General features: G+C 39.0%; 2 protein-coding genes across 4 annotated transcripts; one reads left to right on the top strand and one right to left on the bottom strand.

Moving 5' to 3' along the window:
- Positions 1-2308: 2308 nt before the first annotated feature.
- On the bottom strand, positions 2309-6591 carry spring1 (SREBF pathway regulator in golgi 1). Of its 3 annotated transcripts, none has more exons than XM_068311830.1 (6): positions 6243-6591; positions 5931-6033; positions 4607-4763; positions 3802-3953; positions 3484-3597; positions 2309-2821 (listed from the first exon to the last, which is right to left on the bottom strand). In XM_068311830.1, exons 1-6 carry the CDS (start codon positions 6251-6253, stop codon positions 2738-2740), a joined length of 621 nt encoding a protein of 206 aa, XP_068167931.1. In that variant the 5' UTR covers positions 6254-6591; the 3' UTR covers positions 2309-2737. The 3 variants fall into 3 exon arrangements, with proteins under 3 accessions (XP_068167931.1, XP_068167930.1, XP_068167932.1); XM_068311829.1 differs by having other exon boundaries at positions 6487-6573; XM_068311831.1 differs by lacking the exon at positions 5931-6033.
- Positions 6592-6628: 37 nt separating this feature from the next.
- On the top strand, positions 6629-15623 carry rnft2 (ring finger protein, transmembrane 2). The gene is made up of 10 exons (XM_068311832.1): positions 6629-6743; positions 6875-6951; positions 7422-7933; positions 8060-8136; positions 8924-9024; positions 9348-9501; positions 12791-12940; positions 14232-14297; positions 14432-14533; positions 14968-15623. Exons 2-10 carry the CDS (start codon positions 6905-6907, stop codon positions 15100-15102), a joined length of 1344 nt encoding a protein of 447 aa, XP_068167933.1. The 5' UTR covers positions 6629-6743; positions 6875-6904; the 3' UTR covers positions 15103-15623.
- The last annotated feature ends 1189 nt before the right edge of the window (positions 15624-16812 follow it).

Genomic DNA, 16812 nt, shown 5'->3' with positions numbered 1-16812 from the left:
GCCTCAGTGTTGCAAAACATGGACATGGCGGGCATGTGGGTTCGTCGCCATACCACTGGCAGGAGAGGACAACACATCATAGGCAGCCCTGATGGTAAAGCTAAATGTGTCCATCTCCCAAAGATCTTTCCAGGAGATCTTTCTCTTCTCCACACCTTCCCATGCCATCTACTGTCCTTGCTTTGCCTGCACCACAGCTTGTGCACACCTTGCTGCTTCCTCTTCCAGCCGTACCTCCAGGCCCACTAGCTTGCGTCTAGTGGGCCAGCAGCAAGGTGAGCTTTAGTTGTGTTGGAATACCAGATTAGCTGTTTTCAGTCTGTAGGCTAAGCAAAGATAAAGAGCTACAAATCAACCTACATACTTTACAGGCATGAGTGATAGCAATCTTATCAAACTCTAAACAAGACAGCAGGTGTATTTCCCAAAATGTCTTAAGGCTATCTGAAATATCTTTGTTCAAATTTTCTTTTAAGCCAAGAACATTGCTCCCATGTGGCAACAGTTAATCAAGCTGGCAATTATGAAAATGAAAAGGGGTTCCAATAAATGTCTTAATTATGGGGTTGTTTCCTCAGCCGTCACAATGATTAATTGTTTTGCTCTGGTCATCTACCCCTTGTGAACACGCTACGTTGCCCGAGGTAGAAACAGGCCGATAATAATCTCCTTCAGAGAGGAAACAGCTAGGACTCAATCAGTGTATTCCGTAGTGAAATATGTGGACAGATGGACAATACACTGTGAGACTGATAAGTCTGTCAAACTCCCATCAAAGCAAGGCAAGAGAACAACATCATCGCAAAAGATTAATGTGGGCCGTGTCCTCCTCAAATTAAGTGATCAATTAACATCCAATTTTTCTTTTTTTATGCCTGAATAAGCTTCACGTTAATTCCAAAAACTTAACATCAGAGAACATGAATATTTTTATATGAAACACCAAAACCTATTTTTTTGTTTACTTTTCTAAAGGGCTTTTGAATGTTACAACTGCGCACTAATTCTATATGAATATTAAGCTGTTTTGGGGTCATAAAACATGTCCGGTGAAATCAAACTCACATGCTTCTGCTTGATCATATGATACCATTTCTTCCCCTCTAGCACTTAAAAAAGATTTGCTTTGGACAGACAACAGATTTAAATGTCGTCTGAGCATATGAATTACTTTGGATAAAATGCACACTCAACTGAACTTCTCTTAACACCTGTGAAATTAACACATCAGCACCTGTTAACCAGCTCCAGCTCAACGTCTCCAAGACAAAGGAGATGGTTCTGGATTTCCGGCGGGCACCTCCCTCTCCACAGCCGGTGATCATCAATGGCAGTGAGGTGGAGGTGGTAGAAAACTATAAGTACCTGGGACTGCAGCTAGACAGCAGACTGGACTGGTCACTCAACTCCAACTGTGTGTACAAGAAGGGGCAGAGCAGGATGTACTTCCTAAGGAGGCTGGCCTCCTTCAACATCTGTCCTAAGCTCCTTTTCATGTTCTATCAGTCCGTAGTCTCCAGTGTGCTGTCATACGCCATTGTGTGTTGGGGTGGGGGGGCCAGGAAAAGAGATATGGACCGTCTGAACAGACTCATCCGCAGAGCGGGCTCAGTGGTAGGGCTGAGCCTGGACTCTGTGGATATGCTTCTGGAGAGCAGGACCATGTCTAAAATTAAGGCCATCATGAACAACACCAGGCACCCCCTACACACCACCTTCTCCCAGCAGAGAAGCACCTTCAGCGGCAGACTGCTGTCACACAGCGCCTCCACAGAGAGGCTGAGGTCCTCCTTCGTGCCCCGTGCCATCAGGGGGTACAATGACTCTCTCAGGAGGAGCGGGGGGGAGGTGGCGAGGTCAGCACGGGGTTGAAAATGGATTTAATTTAATTTAAATTTAATTTTATACTGTTGTATATATATATATATAAAATTTATTTATTTATTTTTTATACTGTTTTTATATTTTAATTCAATTTTATACTGTTTAGATTTTATTTTATACTGTTTATATTTTAATACTGTAATATTTTTAAATTTTATACTGTTTATATTTTTAGTTATAGTTTAGTATATAAGTCCTGTTAGTGCTGCATGTGCCTGTCTGTTAGTGTAATGTATGTCTTGTGGTATGTCCTGTGATGTCAGTGTTTCCTTTTCTCCTGGTGTTTATCCAGTATTATTTGTTAAGTAATGCCTGAGCAGTGGATATATGCAATTTCCTCCGGGATTAATAAAGTATCTATCTAATCTATCTAATCTAATCTGTTAATAAAAAGAGCATTAACCATTTCCAATTCACAGTCACTTTTATTAACCAGAAATTTCATATGCATGCACTAAACACACAAGTAATAACACATTCTTTGCTGTTTTTAAAATATCAACAAAACATTAAACTGCTGATAATATCTGTTAAAATGAAGCCTATTTCCTGAAAATTTACGGTTGAAAGTTGATTCTGAATCTGATAAATAAGCTGCCACTTATGTAGAGCTGATGACCATCATGGATGAACTCATGAAGTGTTCTATGCACTTATGAAGTGTAAATAAAATCATGTACAGCATTTGTCCATTTTGAGGTTAGCGGGAGATGTAATCCTTTTTCCACTATGGTGCAAAACTGTCCAAAGCAGGAGTTTATGAAAATGTCTTCGCCAACAACCCTTAGATCTTCATAAACGGATGATTTGAGATTGGACAACGGCTGTTTCTGTACATCCTGAATCTGGGAGTTCATAAAGGTAGGAGCTCCGGAGGACTCTCTCCATAGCAGTACTTTGCTTGAGGGTTTCGGTAGGTGTTCTCATGTTGAACACTCTGTGTCAGAGGGTTAAAAAAAAGTTAGTGAATTGAATTTTGAATTTTTTTCTTTACACCACAGACATTTTTCCTCCACTATGAACAAAGTCAATAGATAAACAATGACATTAGTTAAGTTGTCCTAATAAACTTTTATCATTCAAGGTTAGTCTTTGAAAAGGAAAACAGGAACAAAATAAAACAATCTTTCTGCCTCTTCAACTATAAAATATGCCATTACGTTATTTCTTTGATACCCTTTGATACAACTGACCAAAAACGGCGGTGTTGACAAGAAAGTAATAATTGGGACAACAAAGGTCAAAATCAATGCAGAGTGAATGTAAAAATATGTTATTTCTGGAAACGTAAGAAACACAAAATACAAAATTCATACAGCCAAACTACATTGTCCTTGCAAGACAATAGCAGTTAGTCACAGTGAAATAATGTTGGACATATATACTATGAAGCTTAGACAGAAGAAAAGGATAATGCTAAACTGCCTTCTGGGAAACAAGAGGAATATGTGCTGTGTGTCTGTAAGGAAAACATTTTTACTAATCATGCAAAATCATACGTTACAAACCAATTATGTGTTTAGAAAGAAAATTTGATAGTATGTCAGATATGCGCTTGTCAAGTTTTTTTTTTTAAATTATTTTTATTTGATAACATACTTGTGAAGAGGTCCTACACTTGGCCAGGCACAGCTCAAAGTGATCCCTCACAGCAGTGAAGAGATTCTGGAAACCTTCAGCGGCCCGATTCAGGAAGTGCTCAAGAACAGGTTGCTGAAAAATAGTGTAAAGATAACGCCGATTTCAATCTGCTCAACTTGTACTTACACATCCTTCAAATCTCGTGATGCAGCTCGCGGACACACGATATCTGAATTCTTGAATTTCAGAATGATCCAATTAAATCTATGCATTGAATGCAGTTTCCGATAGCAGCGTTAACCCAAAAATGTGAAAATCTTTGTTATGACAGGTTACCTTATCAGGTTGGAGGCAACAAGACACGCAGTACTCATAGATACTGCAGCAGCCATTGGCCAAGCAGCTTTTACAAATGTGCTGTCTGCAACTGGGAGCATTGACATTACAGCAGCCATTAACCAGCAAGTCCTTTCTCTCACAGACGTAACCTTAAGACAGAGAACAATATGCATTGATTAAAAGGCAACAAGAGTCTCATGAAGCTGCCGTTCTCATCACTGTATGGCACTGCTCCTCAACCGGTTCAACGTCAGACAATATTTTCAGCGCCTGGCCTTTAAGGTGTGTGTGTGTGGGTGTGAGAGAGAGAGAGAGAGAGAGAGTGAGTGAGTGACAATTTATCCCAAGCTGGGAAATTTAAAAGTGGATAAATATAACAAAATAAAATGATACCACCAGCTTAAAATTGTTTAAAAAAAAAAAAAAAGCATGAATCCAATGTGTAAGCAGCTTTATTAGCAATGTGCTCATAACGTTACAATAACGTTTGTTTTTTGTTTGTTTTGCTAGATCGGGAGTTTCAATTTAGCGGGAATGTATTCTGTTATTGGCCGGAAGGTAGTCATGTGATCGAGGCAAGCATCGACAAGCGTAAAGGGTACTCAGACAGATGTTGTGGAGAAAATCTGGTGATTTTCTAAAGCAAAAACATCGTTCAGAATCCGATAATAAATAAAACGGAAATAATGTAAGTTATGTATTCTTTCTGTGCGGCCCGGTGCCGATTGATCCATGGATTAGTACCGGCCCAGGGATTGGGGACTACTGCTGTCTGGTACAATGGGATGGCAGGATTATTCACCAAGTTCATCTGTGAGCAGTGTCTTGCCCTGGATGGAGTTTCTGCATTGAGTGATCTGTCGGCTGCTGTTTCCCAGGTTGAAACGGACTTTCCAGAGGATGCGATGATCTGAATCTCTAACTTCTAAAAGCGTGCGGTCACGTATGGTCCTCTCCTCCTGCAAAGTTAGTATAGGTCATGAAATGCTGACTAGGAGCAATTAAAGTAAATCATGGGATAATATAGGATGATACAAAATGTGAGAAAATGCTGAATGTATTTTGTTGAAATCTAATATTTGCACTGATATGATACTTGACTTTGCAAATAATACTAAAACAAAGTAAGGCATCCCAATATGTTTACAGCAGTTTACAGCAGTGTTTACAGGGCGGCAGTGGCTCAGTGGTAAAGCGGGCGGTAGAGCGGGTCGTTCTATGATTTAAGATCGGCGGTTCGATTCCTGCTCCTGCCCCCCAAAAAATATCCGGAGGTGAGCTGACAGTGGGAGGTGTCAGCTCACCTCCGGAGCACTGCCGAGGCGCCCTTGAGCAAGGTGCCGTCCCCTTTACAAATTGCTCATTTGAGGCGCACCAAGAAGGAGCTGCCTGCCACTCTACCTCCCCTGCATGCCTACAGGCCCCCTTGTGTGTGTGTGTGATACGGGGGCCTGTACTCACAAATATATATGTATGCATGCGTTTGAATCAGTAGCTAGAGTGTGCGTTCTTAATTTCCCTCCGGGGATCAAACCAGTATATAAAATTAAAATTAAATAAAAAAAAGATCTTTGTCTCAATAATTACTGTTAAAAAAGTTAAAATTCTAAATTTAATTAGTCAAAAGTGTGCTGAAGAGACCAAATAATCAGCTGTCAATAATGGAAAAGGTTGCTTGCATATCATCATTTCTAATGATACAAATTGTAATGAAATGTCAGCCTATGATAAGTAACTATGGTGCAAATTTTAAAACAAATTGTTGTGATCTTCCTCTCCTTCCTTGATGAGTGTGCATCATTGGCTTCAAGACAATGAAAACTGATGTAGATCGTAGTTTATGTTTGGTAAAGATTCATTATTATTATTACATAGTTATTTCTATCCCGTGAATAGTTCACATAAAACAATAATTTACTATCCTACTATCAGGATTTCAGATATGCACATCTGCCAGGCCACTCAATATCAGTAATAATTGTTGAATTAATATCCAGTTAAATTGAGATCTTGTTTCCCATCTTCAAAGAAATAAAAAGTTAAAGCACACTCCAAATTAGTGATGATGGCTGTTTTCTGACAGAACAGCGATTATAAAGTTTTCCCACAACCATGTGTTCGTGTACCTGTTTCAGTGTGCTGGTGAGGAAGTAGATGAGAGACAGTCCGAACACGACTCCGAGCACCCACCGCTTTCTCAGTAACCGACGCAGCACCATCATAGCATGACTTTTCACGTGGAGATGTCGATGTCAGTGACAGTCCAAAACATCAAACCTCTACTCAAATCATCAATTATGGCTGCATCTGACTGCCAATGAAAATTGTATGCAAATCTGTCTCACTGCACTTCCGCGGACTGGCTTTATAAGACAAAATCGATGTGGATATAAACATCCAGACATGTATTTTCAGTCAAGACAGACGCATTAGCTTACCATGCTTCCATTCACAATCAAATTAGTCGGACTTCTGTTAAATTTATAATGTCTGTAATATAAATTACAGACATGACCTACAGGTTAAAGCAGCAACTCTGAGGGACGCAAGTTAAAATTTCCTCATAAGAGATGCTTTGTTAGCCTGGTACCTAGCTGTAGTTAGCATTAGCTTCTAATCTTGGGTAAAATCCACGCGAATGAAAAAAAGAACCGTTATATTATGACACTGGTGAGCTTTTACCGTCCTTCTTTTGCGACGTTATTGTTCGGTGTCAGACCTAGCAAACATAAAGTTTGACATTTCTCAAGTAAAAACCTGACCATCAAAACACGGATGTAGTGTGCAGGGAAGAGCGGCGCTGATTGGTAGACACGCATCATCGGTGACGTCATCCAGGAAGTTTAATAAACCTGATCTTTGTTTACTTACAACTAGCTAACCCGACACTAAATATGACAATCTGAAATGCAATGAAGCCATTAGATGAACTAATTCAGGTAGAGACGCAAACATTATCACGCAGCATGATGCAGGACGTAATGCACGACACAAAAACCGAGCAGAATGGATGAAGTTACAATCTGTGAATCAGACTCAAGTCACTGACGGTGATGTTTTGCATTTGCAGGTTTAACCATGTGGTGATGAACGGTGTGCCATGCAGAGGAGACACAGCAGCAACACGGATGGCATGCCTTCTGAAAGGTGGGATGAAAAGCTCTCAGGAGCATTACAACTTGACACACTATGGAACCATATGTAAAACATGTTGACTCGATGTCATTCATACATGCAGTCTGGGACTCAGTTCCTGTTGAATCAAAGCATATTTGTAATGTATTTCGTATGATGATGGTGTGCTATGGTTTTGTGTTAGAGCCTTCTACAGTAACATTTTTGAACATCAGTGCAAATCCAATTTATATTTATCCTGTCACAAAACAGTGGGATGTGACCTAAAATGTTATTCTTCTTTGTGATCTCCCTGCTATGATCAGATGTGTACTGGAGTGATATTGCATATTAAAATGTAATATCATAGAGCCATACTTCACAGCACAACAACAAAAACATTACTTGTGAAAAGAGTCAAGTATGTAGGATCTAGAAAAAATAAGGCACGGCCATTTTTTACACGAATAATTTTTTGTATCCCTTCTTTTTTCCCCACTCAGGAGCCGAAGCCAAACTCTTGGATCTGAGAGCAGCCTGGATGAAGGTGGTGTGTTTGACTGCCTGAAGCCTGATTCACCTGCTTCACCTCAGCAGATCTTCTCTGGCCTGGTGGGTGTTCCTTCTGGCTCTGTCTCCTCTGCCCAATTCCAGGCAGCCGGCTTAGTCATCGGCACTCCCCCTGAAGTTTTTATCCAGATGACTGCATCATCCAGAGAAGAGGGGGGGCCACACCGCTCTGAGGTCGGACCTTTTGTCCCCAGGGCACCTCAGCATCACCATCACCACCACCATCTTCTTCATCACCATCCCCTACAGCACAGAACCTCCCTGCTCCAGCAGGCCACTACAGCAGCTGCATCAGAGAGGCACGGCTCCAGGGAGGATGGCCAGGAAGACCCATCCACACCGGCTCCCGCCCTCTCTGAGTTGAAGGCAGTCATCACGTGGCTGCAGAGGGGCTTCCCCTTCATCCTGATTCTCCTAGCTAAAGTCTGCTTTCAGCATAAACTAGGTACAGCAGCTTGTTTGGTGGACTTGTTTGACGAGCCTTCAGTAGATGTCTGAGGGTACACCGTGTCTAACTATCAGAAGCAACATGAAGTTTGTTTTGTGATCATGTTGCGCTTCTCTCTTGCAGGCATTGCTGTGTGTGTGGGAATGGCCAGCACATTTACGTATGCCAATTCCACCTTTAGACATCAAGTGTCTTTAAGGGTAAACAAATACAAACACTTCACTATATTAAACACCGCATTAATACAGGATTCTTGGCAACATTTAATATTTTCCGATCATAATTGAATCTACAGCTGATATTGAGAAGCAGTTACTCAAAATTACGCTTCTATGTGATAGAATAAGGCTGCTTGTATGTATCAAACTTGACTCAAACTGAACTAAAGACTACATTGATGTTACTGCAGAAGTTTTGTGCAGTATTTTTAATTGACTGCAACTAAACGACAGAGCAGACATTGATGGGATTGAAAAGCATAATATTCATTGAAGCAGAGGGTCTCATTGATGTTTTGGAAAACAAGGGAGCTCCAGTAGAACAGAAGAAGAAGATGCATCCAGCATTGAATGTATATATGATAGTTGTTAGTGGGATGGATTTATTGTTGGTTTTGGTTTCAATGAGTTTAAGAAAAGTGAAAGTATCATGAGCCTTATCATTTTCTAATCCTTTAAAATGTTTAGAAATAAATTACTCCAATGGTTTGGTTAATGTAACAGCTGTAATATTGTACTCTATCATTTGGAGAAATGATTGAATTCCAGTTATAAAACAGATTTCACCATAACAAATATTTCGATGGGCTGAATCAGGTAATGAAGAAGGTGAAATTCTTGTCTTAACCCTTAAAACCCCCCTCTCACAAGCTTAATTTTTTCAGATTATCTAGTGTAGATGTGAAAACTAAAGCGATTGTAGGTACAAATGTAAAGGCATGTATTTTAATACTGCTAAAATAGTTTTGTGTGTGTTCTGTGTGATCAGGAGGAGCGATCTGTATTTGTTGCTTTGTGGATCATCGTGTTCCTTGCTGGAAATACATTCTACATCTACTACACATTTAGTCATGAGGAGCTGCAGAACAGGTAGTTTAAAGCAGGTATTTTTTGCATTAGCTGTGTGTTTTCAGCCCTCTGTCTTATGGTTGGTATTCGATTCATATTTTATGTTCTTAAATTCATTTTGTGTTACTTGGTCCATTTACTTCACTTTCCTTTAGGATGTGTTCCTATTCATGTTTGGTCTTGTCCTGTGAGTATTTTTGGTTTTGACATTATTAATTAGGAAGAATTCCTTACACTTTGTTCAATATTTAGCTTATTTATTATATTTAATCAATCTTCTGTCTCCTGTAGAATACACTGACATCACATTAACTTGTCATGTTGGTGTTTTCTTTTTCTTCCAGCCTCATGTTTTCCAAGCCCAACCTCAGCAGCTTTGACTTCTTTGACCTTGTCTGGGTCGTGGGCATCACTGATTTTGTTCTTAAGTACTTCACCATCACTCTGAAATGCTTTGTCCTCTTTTTGCCCAAGATTCTTCTGGCTTTCAAATCCAGGGTAAGAAACACAACTATTATCTTGAAAATGTGCAATCCATGGATTCATTTCTCTTTTACTGGATTTCTGTTTTGTGCCATTTACAGTATATAAATTACAAAGATATAAACCCAAATATCATGATTTTATGCACAATTTTTAATTTTAACTCTTTATATAGTTAAAGTTCAGAATGAACCTGAGCATAGTGCATACCTTTACCAAGGCCCTAATGTCCTGTAAATTGTAATCAAACAAAATATCACAATCCAACTCTGGCCTGTAATCCTCCATTCTTAATAAATCAGGCAGAGCTGGATTTTCATTTGGATATGCTTCAGTTGTATACACACATTGTACACAAATTATTCCAGATTTCACTTCATAATCCACAAGTCTTCACTAATAAATCTGATGGAAAAAGTAAAAAAAACAACAATTTTGCAAAGTTAATGGTGTTGTGGCATGGTGACGGGCTACCTTTTAATATTTTGCAAGGTAGTCTACCTGAATTCCATTATTTGCAAGATTTCTTTGTGATATTTTACAACATTTAGACTGAGGAAATCTTCCACTGCACATTTGAAAGTCATCTGATGTGAATTTTTTTAGAACTGTCATACTGTATTTGTGATGTGACCCATCATTGAGTTACACGATGTTCCACATCAAGAGTTTGAAAGACTCGGTTGATAACTGAGCAAAGAATGTGAGGAAAATTCTTGACTGTGATGAAATACTCCACTGAGTGAAGGAAGCGATGACGGGTCACAGTATTAAAATGTTTTGTGTTCATGAGGTTTCAAATTAAACTCTTGAGGTTAGGCTTATACATGCGAGTGTTTGTGCATGCTTAGTTGACCAGAAGCAACAGAATATGACTGCACACACACACACACACACACACACACACACACACGCACACACACAGATCAACATCAACTTTGATTTTCATACAGGTGCAGGTCATGTGCTGGGTGTGTCAGGAGGACGAGGGGAATTTCTGGAGTATTAGGATTAAATTTTCCACTGGCCTATCAGAACCACAGCAGCCAGCAACTGAGCTCATTTACCCTCGGGGGGGTTGCATGGGTGAGGTCATCCTTCCCCGGAGATGAACCATTACCTGTTCCCTCCACTCACATTCACATAAACATACACTGTATTACATACGCATGCAGAATGAAACTGCTTTGGTCGGACACATTTTGGATTTTGGTTTATGTTTAGTTTATTTGAAAAGGGACAATTTTATAAAACACATGATTACACATGGTTGAGAAAGCCAGAATTAGTCAGAAGGCTAGTTTTCATCTGTAGTCCCCAGGGCATGATGTAAAAAATGCAGTAAAATGAATCTCTTCGGGTAAATGAAAAAAAGGACATTTATGACACCGACGACCTTTTACTGTCCTTATTTTGCGACGTCATTGTTCGTTGTCAAATCTAGAAAACAAAAACTTTGACATTTTTCAAGCAAAACCAGACCGGTTATCAAAACACTGATGTAGTAAGCTGGGAAGAGCAGCTTTTATTTTGTTGGTTTGTTTAATTTTTTTTCCAGTCTGCCTCAAGGAGAACTGCCGTGAGCCATAAATAGAGTAAAAGATGCCAGTTTGAGGAAAATCATGTTATATTCTGGGTATATACCATGGTTTGATTGACATAGCATTTACTGCAGGAAAGAAATATACCTGTTACCTGTGTATACCTGTGGAAAACTAACTCAATCCTCCAAGTCCTTACTTACGTAATCAGACAAGCAAAGAAACCAACAGGAAACTATTCTAACACAATCTCAAAAGGAGCTTATTCCAACTCTTTGGCATCTGTTCAAACTTAAGATTTGACAGTATTTACATTGGCATGATGGGTACTATGGGATATGAAGCTGAGGGGACAATAAGGAAGATAAATTAGTCACTGCCAGAGGTCTTCCTCCTCTACCAACCTGGCTGCTTGTGGCTCTTTATCCACAGTCATCAATCTTTGTCAGCTAACATCCAGAAAGTCATTACACAAGCTGGGAGGCCACAGGGGTCATTGGGGAATCAAGTGTGCCTTCATTTTTGCAGCCTCTGGTTTAACCATCCCCAATTCTCTTAGCACAATTTGTGGCATTGGGCAAAAGTTCATTTTTTTCTCTTCATTGTTTAGAGAATCGGAGGTTCTTTAAAAGGTAGCAAGCAAACCCCATTGGGTTGAATTTAATGGGAGCTGTGGGTAGCAGGTGGAATGAGCCGCCGCCAGTTTCCCTTGTAGTGTGGCAAAATTGCTTGTACTGCTGAAAAACAGCAGAGCTCTGGACAGCAGCCATGTTTTGGCTGGAGGCATGCTGATTTAAGCTTTTAATACTGTACTGCTCATGACCAGATAGAAGAACGCCTCGAAGCTGTGGAGCACGTTCTGCTTTGGGATGGTTAACGAGTGGAGTGAAGAGAAATAAACAGTGTATTGTCTCAGTTTAGAACCAATTTGTTTTCCCTTTATCCATGTGATTCATATTCAAGTACAGTGAACACTGTAAGTCTGAGTAAAATGGAAAACATTCTGGCATGACATTCTTTCCAATGCCGGTGTCATCGAAGCCTGAGCAAAAGCTCAGAAAATCTCAAAACAAAATATGTAATCATCACGAGATGTATCATTACTGATAAAAAAAAAAAATGCTGTTAAAAGATGTGTTGAAAACAAAGTAGAGGGATTGGCACTATAAACACTGAGGTTTAGTTAGAATATAATTTAAAATAGCATCACGTTATTTTGACACTCAATTTCAGAAGTGAATGATATAAAAACTCAATTTTATCACTGCAAAAAATAATTCCCAACATCTTTGATAAATTTTATTATAATATAACATGATAATAAAAAAAACCCCTAATAATTCAGCTAATATGTTGCGTGAGGAAATTTTACTATATGTCTTGTCCATCATCAGTACATGAGTATCAGGAAAAAATTATATTTTCCATAGTAGTGGATCCACATCTAATTTTTGTTTAGATCTCAATATCTTACGGATTCATGAAAAATATTTCAAGACATCCCTTGTGAGTTTGCGTTTTTTCAGGTACATATTGGTAGCGGTACCATATCTCTGCCCCTCCCTGTTAATTATGCTGTGACCTAATACACATGCTCCTTTCATGTATTTTACTGTACCAGATGTGAATTAAGATCCAGATCTGTATACAATAGTGCATAGTGTTGCAGCGTCATGAGTTATTCGTATTTCTAGTGGATTATTGTCTTATCTTTGATTGCAGCTGCTCATGAGACTTCTTCTAATGCTGTTTTTTTCCTGCAGGGTAAGTTCTACCTGCTCATCGAGGAGGTGAGCCAGCTGTTTCGGGCCCTGGTGCCCATCCAGCTATGGTACAAATACATCATGGGAGAAGACCCCTCCAACAGTTACTTCTTGGGAGCCACACTTATCATCATCTACAGTCTTTGCAAGGTACACATTAAGCAAAATACATAGCAATGATCAAAATTGCCTTCATACCTTTTTATTTTTTCAAATTTCTATCATGCGACTGGAGACTACACATCCCAACATCAGAAATATTGCAAGCAGTCATTAGAGAGTCATACAGGAGTCAAATAACAGACAAAGGGATTATTCTTATGAAGAAATGGAAATACAGACAAATCAAGAGGTCTAAGATTTGACTCCTGCTGCTTAATGTCTAAAACCTCAGTGGCAGTCATCATGTGTCTCTCCACGATATGTGTTCAATAGACTGTCCATTATTATGACGATAGTGTTGGTATATGAGCTTAACCAGAGACTTCTGAATTGGGTTGATGTTGGTATTGGACAAAAGGTTATTTGGATAAAACAATATTTTGCTTTTTCAAGTAGGAATGGTTTCAATATGTTTCATAGCAGTATCTTTAATCAGAGACGTGACTCATTCAATAATATGTACATCTTAAAATGATTGTGGTTCATCCTGGGGAACAAGAATACACCAAGAAACTGTCAAGACAATCAATTTCCGGCTAACTGCATGGAATGACTGAAGGATGGCAGCGTCTGCTGCCCCCACTGTGGTTCATATTAAAAATTCCTCAGCTATTGGACAGACTGTCATGACAGTGGAAACATATGACATCACTTTATTGAATCCTGATTGTCAATAATCAAAATCAAATGATTACTTTTTCTAACAAATACATTCAAAAATAATGGATTTCCATCAGCCTTAACTGTAACATTTTTTTTTTGCCAATGTTGGCTAATACACCAAAGTAGAACAGTGACCATGGTAATAAATGTATATATTTAAAGGGGTTGTGTTATGAGAAACACATTTTTTCAGGTCTCTACATAAACACAGTGGTTCTCCCTAACCCTACCAACTCCTAGATTCTGGTAAACAAACACTTTCTGTATCAATAAATAACTGGAAAATTGTGCTAGATTTCCTAAAACTGAGAAATTACACACACACACACACACACACACACACACACACACACACACACACACACACAATGATTTTCTATTAGTACAGTTGCTTACAAACATAGGTAAAGTGACCTGTATTTGGCTAGCAACCTTGCTCCTTTTCGGTCTTTTTTTGTGTAGCCTGCCTATGTGTATGTGAAATAATGAATAGCTGCTAACATGGCAATTGCATTTTCTTGCTGTTCAAATGTTTATTTTAGTGTAAAAGAAAGTTAGGAAATTTTAAATACAAAGATGTGTTGAGAACTAATGATTGCGCTGTGCCTTTTTTCAGTCTTTTGACATCTGTGGTCGTTTGTCCGCCATACGTAAAGCCTTGGTCGTCCTCTGCAGCTCCCAGGTCTGATTCATCAGTATCCGCAAACAGATGCAGGGATATGTACTGTACATCTTTGTGTTTGTATTGTGACTGTGTAATAAATCTAGGATAAAATAATTTAAGTGTCTGGTTTTCACCTTGTTTGTCTTATCCAGAGTTATGGAGCGAGAGCAGGCAGTCAGCAGTGCAGCGACGTGGGTGACGTCTGTGCCATTTGTCAGGCTGATTTCAGAGACCCTGTTGCTCTTCTGTGTCAGGTAAGAGCTCAGTAAACTAGATAGAGGGTTCAAAAATAAGTTGTTTTAAGTTAAAGTACATAGAGTTTTACTGCCATCTCCAGCTGAGAGTTTGAAGGAATGTTTGACTACAGTCAGCATCACTTGAGATGAGTTTCTTTGTAACTGAAACAACAGCTCTCCTGCACTATTTTTTCCTCCTTGCATTTCTAGTGTTGGTGGTAAGTCAAAGGTCAGCATTAGTTAGAAAGCATGTTCACAGACACAAGATGCTCTGGCAGGGTAGATCTTCAATTGTGACGTTCGATCACTCAAAAATGTGAAGAAAATTAAAAGCCTGTCACAGCCAAATGCAAAATGTTTTTTTCTACTATACATTTTAGCTATTTTAAGCCATGCATTTTCTCTTCTGTCATGAAACTGAAAGCAGGCGTGTACATTTTGTTCCCCTGTAGCATGTGTTCTGTGAAGAGTGTTTGTGTGTGTGGTTCGACCGGGAGAGAACGTGTCCACTGTGTCGCTCTACCGTCATTGAAAACCTGCGTTGCTGGAAGGACGGCACCACCTCAACTCACTTCCAGATATACTGAGCTCCACCCCCACATCACATGCAGCAGTGCAAGTTTGTCAATGTTGTGGTTTTTTTTCTTATTATAGAGCTGGAAGACATTTAATAAAGATAAGCATGAGAAAGAGACACACACAATATGTGTGAGACTTGTGACAATGTGTGAATTACATTTTCTTAGTTGTGGATGAGGCGAGTGTCAAAGGAAGCTGGTGGCAGAGGAAACACACACAAATCAAATTATTGACATGGAGTAGAGGAGAGCAGTGATATTGTCAGCTTTAAAACTGAATAAATAGTATATAGTCACAGTTCTGTGTACATGTAGACTTCTAAACTGTTAAAGACTTTTTTCTTGTGTTAATTTATTATGATAAATGTAATTTGACTTGTAATATGGTATGTTTTCTGTGCTCTTTATTTATGGCACTATATACTGCCCATGTTTAAATATTTATGCTACAATTGGTATTTAATGCTTTTATTTTGTTTGAGTATTGCAATGTTCATTTTAAAATAGAACACAATAAAAAAAGTATAAAATCAAGACAAGCAATTGTGCTGTGTGTGGTCCTTGGTGAGAAATGGGTAAGATTATTTGAGTATTAAGGAATGAATCTAAGTTGTTTTGTGACTTCTAATATCCAGACTCTAAACAGTCCTTAGAATAATATTTGTATGATTCTCTTGTCATAACATTTTGTAGATTTGTATCAGGAATCATACATTATGACTGCTGAGAGCATCTTATAATCTTGTTGCAAGCTCAGTTTTATGATTACTCATGATTAGGTTATAACATAAACTATGTCTTTTAGACTAGTTGTTTAATATAATAGACCGTGTGCCCTTCCTACTAATGCATTGCAGTGCTTGAGGATTTGATTTTTGTAAAAAAGAAAAAAGCTTCAGTTCTATTTATTATCATCCCCATGAAATTATAATGATATCTGCAGATATTTTATTTCAGAAAGATTTTATTTTAACTTTTAAAAATCCATATGAAATATTTCATTAGTATTAATAGCACAATTTATAAAAGACAGTCTCAACAACTCTGTTCACATTACATGTAATACATCAGAGAAATCACCAACAGCAGTAACAGCAAAGGTTCTTATGAAGGGTCCTGTATCATGATTACAATAAAAAGCCACTCAACACTGCCCCCGATATGTACAATGCTAAATAAAGCACAGAATATGTAAACATCACCTAAACACTGTAGAAAGCATCTATAAAAACAGTCCTCATAAATGACCTGTGGACACTTACAGCATTAGCTTATGTAAGAAAGTACAGTGCGGGTTTTTTTTTCTTTTTTTCTAGATTGCTGCACTAATTATTAGATTTTAAGGATCAGTTAAACCCCTTTGTGTGCGCTCACATTGTGGGAGGTGTGAATTCAAAGCAGCTCTATTTCTGAGCTTTTCCCTCCACTGCACGGGGAGGATTACATCACCGCTTTCTAACCGGGATGACTGGAGCGTGGAGTCAAGCTGGGGCCAGCCGGCTGATGCGGGGCTGCTGCGATGCGGTGCGTTAGCTCATTACTAATCTCGCAGGGCATCCTCATAGGGTTTAAATGAGTCTTCGTGACAGGTTAATTCAGACACAAAGTGCCGACCCTTAAAATAAATTTGATAAGCCCACTTCCTCCTCGTTGTCTGTCGGCCACATCTTCTTCCTGGACCGCATCCGTTTTAGTGCAAATGATGTGAGCCCATTCCTC

Source organism: Antennarius striatus, chromosome 3 (assembly GCF_040054535.1).
Source record: "Antennarius striatus isolate MH-2024 chromosome 3, ASM4005453v1, whole genome shotgun sequence".
In the NCBI taxonomy this organism is placed as follows: Eukaryota; Metazoa; Chordata; class Actinopteri; order Lophiiformes; family Antennariidae; genus Antennarius; species Antennarius striatus.
Note: the sequence above shows the minus strand (reverse complement) of the source record. Positions and strands in the feature narration are given on the sequence as shown.

What these genes read in the sequence shown, in the direction of transcription:
- spring1 (XM_068311829.1), bottom strand. Translation starts at nt 6,569, where the DNA reads ATGGTCAGGTTTTTACTTGAGAAATGTCAAACTTTATGTTTGCTAGGT. An exon ending in TCACCAGCACACTGAAACAG is followed by an intron (nt 4,764 to 5,930) that starts GTACACGAACAC and finishes CTAACTTTGCAG; the next exon opens with GAGGAGAGGACCATACGTGA. An exon ending in GTTGCCTCCAACCTGATAAG is followed by an intron (nt 3,598 to 3,801) that starts GTAACCTGTCAT and finishes ACTATTTTTCAG; the next exon opens with CAACCTGTTCTTGAGCACTT.
- rnft2 (XM_068311832.1), top strand. Translation starts at nt 6,905, where the DNA reads ATGCAGAGGAGACACAGCAGCAACACGGATGGCATGCCTTCTGAAAG. An exon ending in GATGGCATGCCTTCTGAAAG is followed by an intron (nt 6,952 to 7,421) that starts GTGGGATGAAAA and finishes TTCCCCACTCAG; the next exon opens with GAGCCGAAGCCAAACTCTTG. An exon ending in GACATCAAGTGTCTTTAAGG is followed by an intron (nt 8,137 to 8,923) that starts GTAAACAAATAC and finishes CTGTGTGATCAG; the next exon opens with GAGGAGCGATCTGTATTTGT.